General features: G+C 35.7%; 2 protein-coding genes across 2 annotated transcripts in view; one reads left to right on the top strand and one right to left on the bottom strand.

The window, feature by feature from the left end:
- Positions 1-1,723: 1,723 nt before the first annotated feature.
- LOC108229562 (integumentary mucin C.1-like) lies at positions 1,724-7,291 on the top strand (the record flags this gene model as incomplete). Its single annotated transcript, XM_037979174.1, has 4 exons — positions 1,724-1,742; positions 6,335-6,502; positions 6,605-6,721; positions 7,017-7,291. Coding segments are annotated over exons 1-4 (579 nt in total), but the record flags the coding sequence as incomplete, so codon positions are not given.
- A 61-nt stretch (positions 7,292-7,352) lies between these two features.
- LOC108228697 (cell wall protein DAN4-like) overlaps positions 7,353-7,368 on the bottom strand; it is a 10,553-nt gene continuing 10,537 nt past the window's right edge. The window contains exon 11 of the mRNA XM_037979175.1: positions 7,353-7,364. Within this exon, the coding sequence (XP_037835103.1) occupies positions 7,353-7,364 (12 nt within the window). The remainder of the gene's footprint in view (positions 7,365-7,368) is intronic.

Below are 7,368 nucleotides of genomic sequence, written 5' to 3' on the forward strand. Positions count from 1 at the left end.
ACAACTCCATCTCCAACAACTTCAATTCACGCTCCAACACCTGCAACTGCAGCACCAACAACTATGACTGCTGCTCAAACAACCAGAACATCAGCACCAACAACCACCACTGCTGCCCCAACAACCACAGCATCAGCAGTAACAGCTACAATGTCTGGAACATCTACTAAATTGTCTGAAACAGACACTACAATGGCAGCACAAACAAGTACATCTGCCATAGCAACAAGTGCAGAACAAACAACCATGACTGCAACACCAATCAGCACAACAGCAACAGCATTTACCAAAACTGCAGCACCAACCACACTTGCCATCAAAAGTACAGCAAGTTTAAATACATTTCCCTCAAAGACAACTACAACTATTTTCCCTTTAACAGAAACTGTTATTACTACTACTACTACAGCCACAAGACCACCACCTTTTACCACATCTAAAACCACAACAACTACCACCCCAACCCAAACACCAACCACTACAACCCAAACACCAACCACTACAACCACAACACCAACCACTACAACCACAATGCAAACCACTACTACTACTACACCATTAACTTCAACCACAACACCAGCTACTTCAACCACTAGTACTACAACACAAATAACTGCAACCACAACACCAACTTCTACAACCCCAACACCAACCACTACAACCACAACACCAGCTACTTCAACCACAACTCCAATGACTAGTACTACAACACCAATGACTGCAACCACAAAGCCAACCACTACAACCAAAACACCAACTACTACAAGCACAATGCGAACCACTACCACTAAAACAACTACAACAACCACCAGTGATGCATCCAGTGTTAGGCTGGGCATGCTCCATTTGCTGCTTGGACTCTTTGCTTTTCTGCTTTAATTGATCACAGAGAAATCTGTGGCATATCTTCAGTTTGATAATAAAATGATTGTGGTAATACTTCTCAAATCTGACACCTGAATATTTGTTACTAAGAGAATATATAAGAGAATTGAGGAATTGATAATATTCAAGGGATTTATGTCATTGATATCATATACTTTGTATTTTGTCCTCTTGTTTAAATGTTTAGTTGACATTTATTTATATATATATTACAAAACAAATGTTATTTATCTAAAGTTTATGCATTCTTTGTTGAGTCTATTTTATCTTTTGAATTATTGCTTATTATGATTTATTAAAGTAAATTATTTAATCTACATTTTGTGTACGTTTTTTATTGGCTGTTTTGTTTTGTAGATTTTTGTCCAAGAAAAAAAAACAACAACCTACAAGTCATTTTTTTAAACTGTCATCTAGTTATTCAGTAATCTTGGTTTTTGTAATTAATGTAAAAAAAAATACAATTTCTGGTAGATGATGTGAAGATGTAAAATAACAACAGCACATTTTTAAATATCCTAGTAATTTCATGATTTGGTAGAACTTTCCAGTGCTATTCTTAAATGATTCAAATCTTACCTATGTCAAGTCTTAGTGTTTCAGTCAGATCAAATCATAGGGCACTGAGCTGTTGTGGGAGGTAAGCTGTTTTTAGTATAGATCCAGTTCAACAAAATCTTATGCAACATTTATGCCGATGATGTCCAACTGTTCTGCTCTTTGAGAATTCAGAGTCATATTTAATTTACTGCTTCTAAAATATCAGAAATAATTTCAGATTTCGGGGTTTTTTATCTGGCTAAATAAAGGTTTACTAAAATTTGGGGGGCTGGGGCTGATGAGGAAGTTGGACACAGGTGAGTGAATATAAACTGTGAGGATGGGTGTGGAAGGCTGACATGGAAAATAACTTATTGAGGGAGGAGGTGACAGAAAACACAGGAAAACAAACATCACAACAAAAACACATGGAACAGAACTGAACACAAGAATGAAAACAGAACTACAACTCTCATAAAGCAGAACATAATCATAATACCTAACACAAAAGTACCAAATAATACCTCAACCAACACAAATCCTGATAGGAGGAATGACCAAGAATGATACAGTAACAGAAAAAATTTAAAAACGCCAAGATTAATCTTTGGAAAGCCTGTTCTGGAGGTGCTGCATGCAAGCATCTGAAAAAAATAGTTTTTGTGAATTGTTATATCCAGATAGCTGTGAACATGCTTAAAAATGTGTGATGTCAAGAAGTCATGAACATGAGGACACGCCCAGTTAGTGAGGTCACCTGTGCAGTTTAAAATGTTTAAAGAAGTTCATGAGTTTTATTATCTGAATCCAAGAGAACCGAAGGAACTCAGCTGATCAAAAAGTTGAATCTGATCTTTTATCTGACTCTCATCTGTGTGCTCCCCAGAATAGCTAACTGCATCTACAGTTTTTCTTGATTGTTTACACACAAATACTGGTACTTGAGACACAATGACCACAACATGTAACTGTTTTATACTAAAACTGCAGTTATAAAACACTTTTTTTTTTTTCAAAACACTGCACACAATTTTCTGCATTTGACACAATTTTCATAAAGAAAATCTTTTGTTTTCACAAGGAACACCCTGTCATTACAAAATGAAGCCTAGGCGAAAATTCAGACTGGGAGACTCTCTCCAGCCTACCTGCATCATCCAATTGCAATGTCTCTGCCTGAGCCAACCAGCACCAGGTCCTCAGTCCTCCTCAGCCTGTCATCACTCAGGAACCTTTTAAAAAAGGCTCATCATTCACAGATCCACCCACTTCCCAGCCCTGCTTCAACCCACCTCCTCCCCATCTCCACCCTCATCATCTGGGCTCCTCCATGCTCCGCTGGGTTTCCCTCCTTCCTGGTCTCCACTCCACCAGGCCCCAGGGGGAAGACTGCCCTGATCCTCACCTGGAGCTGTTCCTCCAAGCTCAGCGATCCTCAGCACGCACGTCTTCTACCGTAAACGTTTTTAACTGCTCTATCTTTTCTGTGTGAGTCTCTCCAGAGTGAATTCTAAATTACAGTTTTTCTCAATTGTTTACACACATTTTCTGAAATCATGCCTCATACTCTCAGAACTCCACACAAATCAAAAAAACACACTCATAATAGTCAAAACACCTCATTTCTCCTGCAAAATGAAATTTTACATTCAAAACAATGTGATCTGTTCTAAAAACTGTATTTTGTTTTGTTTTTGTTTGTTTACAATTAAAAAAACATTTCTCGATTCATCAGAATGACTCAGGCCTTTTTTACTTCAGTGTTACAATTACTACAGACGGTACATACATATGTGTGTTGTAAGATATTGTTTTTATACTCAGAACACACAAGTATACAGTAACAAATATATTTTATTTTTCCCACAAAAACAATGTACACATTGTACATCCTAACCAACACATACAGTGGTCTACGTGCAAAACAGAAATTTCCTGTATACAGTTACAATAAAAAAAATTTAAAAAAAAACTCTGCTGCATCCTCTCTTCTGTTTGGGACTGGCCATATCACCTCATCCACATCACAAGCAATGTTTTTCCTGGCCAAGCAGTGGGGGAAATATTGTCTAGCATGGCAAATCCAGCCATGAAAAGCATCAACTGCTGCCTGTTGCCTTTTTATTCTGGTTGCTGATTGTAAAACGGTGTGACAGGTGTTTTCCCATGTGATGAGTCAGTGTCCATAGTAGGGCAGGTAACTTAGAATTTGGAATGACAGTGTGTTACTTGTGAAAACAAGATTTTCTTCATGAAAACTGTGCCAAATGCAGAAAATTGTGTTGCAAGTTAAGGCTGAGGCTCACTATTGGACCATTGTAGAAATCTTTACAATGAAATGTGTTTCTCCAGAAAAAATACAAATGTTGCTGTTTAATGCAAAGATATTGTGAGGTAAACTATCTATTCAAATTTTTATATTTTGAAAGTTCTACAACTAGAATATACATCATGCCAAAAAACAATAAAACTCTTTAGTTTTTTTAAGATACAATTATTTTAATTAAAAACTTAGGCATGAAAGGCATTCTTTCAAATAAAGCCTCACCTTTAATTTTTTATGCTTTGATGACTCCAGCTGGTACATTTTTGCTGCTGTATTGTGTACTCCTCCCATGACATTCTGAAAGAAAACCACCTCCCTCAACATACACACTATGATGCACTATTACCAGCACAATCCATTATGTAAAATGCAAACACATGAATTGAAAAGCAAACAGAAATTAATGTTTAAAAAGATAAACTAATATGAAAATGAATGCAGAAAATGAGGAATAAATACAGACGTGAAGGAAAGTTTTCCAATTAAACTACAAATATCTTAGTAAAGCATGAATAACCTACAGAAATTAACATTTTAGAAAAATAAAAAGTGGAAAAATTAATATGAAAACAAATAAAGTTATGAATGCATAAATTATAAGAACTAATTAGAACTTGCATAGGTCTCCCCATTTCAGTGGTTAAATTTGATCATAGGGGTTATAAACAAAATATTTTTGCAGTCTTCATAAGAACTGGATTTTTTCACTTACCCTTAAAATGTAAAAATATTTATAAATGTCAACAGATTATTTTATTTCTGTATTTACAGAATGTAACCAACTAGTTTTTATAGCTAGTACTTATGTCAAACTTAATAACGCGTAACAATGACTTGCATAATTCCCATTTTCATCTTTTTTTTTATCCTAAAGAAGGTTTTCTGGCTCCAAACAAATTTTATTTTGTGGGAGAACGGGCAGAAATGTATTTCTTGTTTAACGAAAGGAGGTCCCAAAATTCTCTTGGGCTTGAGACTGTTTGGTGTAGACCTACAAAAAATATATCCAGCACCGACGTCATATAGATATTTTAAGCTGAAATACTTGATTCAAAATCTACAAAACAATTTAATATAATAAAACTTTTGTTTCATCATGACATTACAAGAGATTTAACAATGAAACTGGCGTGGTCAGGAGAAAAACAATAACAAAAGTCTAAAAAAAGAATTTATGATAATTAGAGCTGGTTACGGATCATCGGATTAGTTTCTGTTTTGACCCTGAAGAAAGGAACAAGTACAACAACCCATCTGAAACAAAGACAAGAAATTACAAGACATATTTTAGAAATTGCTCTTCCAGAGATTCTGGGTGTGATACTGCAAATAGCTTTTGTTTGATTTTAGCTATGTGTTATATATAATTGAATATTGACGTGCATTATAAGGTGTGTTTGGGTGTGTTGACTGATTGTCAAGATGCTTTGACCAAAGAAATGAACTGTTGAACTTTGACGATGAAAACAAGTGAACACACCCAGTCAGGAAGTACACCTGTGATGTATAAAAAGTGTGGAGAAGCTCGAGGGTTTTAGTAACAGAACCCAGGAGAACAGAGCTGCAGAACTCACCTGAACATCCTGATGAAACTAATCTTTTCTTTGACCCTCATCTGGGGGCTCGCCAGCACAGGTAACTCCACTCACATCTTCATATCAGTTTCTGTAGAGAGATGTATGCTTAGAAGTGATGCTTTTCTTTGGCTAAATACACCTACATAATAACTGTTATTATTTGAAATTTGATAGTAGTATATTTAATCATATATCATATATTTAATCATACTGAATATTTACAAGTGTATTTCATCATATTTAACTTTTTGAGCTTAGAATTTCTCAATTTTCATTTTTCGAGGACTTTAGTAGTTTTAGGCTTTATTTTTTTGTTTTTTATTACTTTGTGTACCTCAGATGAGTTTTTTTATTTTACTATTTTCCTTTAATATAGCACTGGGCTTTCGGTGTTTTTACCTACACTAATCTACAGGGTACAAAAAAATATCAAATGGGTTAATACAGTTTGACATTATACCGTAAGTAATTATAAAAATTTTGAAGTCTAATAAACCGTGCTCATATTTAAAAAAAAACATTTCATAGCCTTGAAATGCTATGGCCTTTTTTGATCCAGGGCATTTTTTTAAACGGATGAAAAAAAAATTATGAAAACTTAAATGACTGTAAAAATTCTTGAAATGCTTCTTAAAATCGTTTTTCTCAGCCACACGTTTTGAAGTCTTGGAAACGAAAATTTCTTAGAAGACTGAAAACTACACAGGGTCCCTGTTTTTCCCTTTTCTTGTAACCTAACAGTAAGCTATTTTAAAAGACTTTTTCCTAAATTTAACATTTGTCAATTGATTGCAGCTGGAGCCCTGCAGTGTGTCACCTGCACAGATCAGAATGATCCAACATGTAAAACTTCAATTCCACTGACATGTGACTCACAGACGATGTGTGTAACTGCATCTATTCGAGGTATTTCTTCCCCAATGCCATAAAGTAACTTCTGAAATGTACAACTTGATGTTTTGTAAACCTTTTTTTGGCATTAACAAACTCTACTTTGTCTCTGCAGCCACTTCACCTACTAGTACTGGGACACAAATCTTCAAGGCCTGTGCACCATCATCTCTGTGTCTAGCTGCAGGCAAACAGACTTTTTCAGTCAACCTGGGTTTCTCAAGCGCAACTGCATCTGCTGAGTGCTGCAACACCGACAACTGCAACTCAGCAACTCTTCCTTGTAAGATTCAACTAACTGATTTCAAATATAATTCTAATTTTATTCTGTCCATTATCTTGTGTTGACTAGAAAATAAAATGTTTTTTGTGTTGTGCATTTTAGTCCCAGATCCTCAAACTCCTAATAACTTGCAGTGTAATACATGTGACCCCTCCAACTCTGAATGCAAAACTCAAATACAATGCTATGGAGAAGAGAGTAACTGCTTCTCATCAGTTGGTGAGTATTAGCGTTTAAACCTAAACAAATCCAAGTTCTGGATATAATAAACCTTGATTTACGTCTAAAATTAATCAAATTGAAAACAATTTGAGACAAAATGTGAATAATCAGTCCAAAAATGGTAAACTCATTATTGATTATTTTTCCTTGCTGTTTTCATAAATTTTTAATCTTGTGTTGGAAATCTGTTGAACTGTAATTAAGACCAATTCAGAAAAAATAAAAATAAATTGTGTTTGGTTGCGAACAAGGAAGGAAACAAATGTATTGGCTGTCTATGTTTTATCCACAGTGACGACAGATTCCACAACTGATGTACTCGGCTGCATGACGCCGAACATATGTGCAGCAGCAGGTAGTCTGAGCACTTTACCATTCATGGAGAATGTTGGCACCATCAACAGTGGACCAGCCTGCTGTGGAACCAGTTTGTGCAATGGACCTATTACCACAACTGCAACACCAATTAAAACAACTCCAGCATCACCAACTACAACTGTAGCACCAACAACTACAACTCCAGCTCCAACCACTACAACTCCGGCTCCAACAACTACAACTGTGGCTCCATCAACTACAACTGTAGTACCAACAACTACAACTCCACTTCCATCAACAACGCCAGTTCCTACAACCACAACTGT

Source organism: Kryptolebias marmoratus, linkage group LG13 (assembly GCF_001649575.2).
Source record: "Kryptolebias marmoratus isolate JLee-2015 linkage group LG13, ASM164957v2, whole genome shotgun sequence".
NCBI classification, from domain to species: Eukaryota; Metazoa; Chordata; class Actinopteri; order Cyprinodontiformes; family Rivulidae; genus Kryptolebias; species Kryptolebias marmoratus.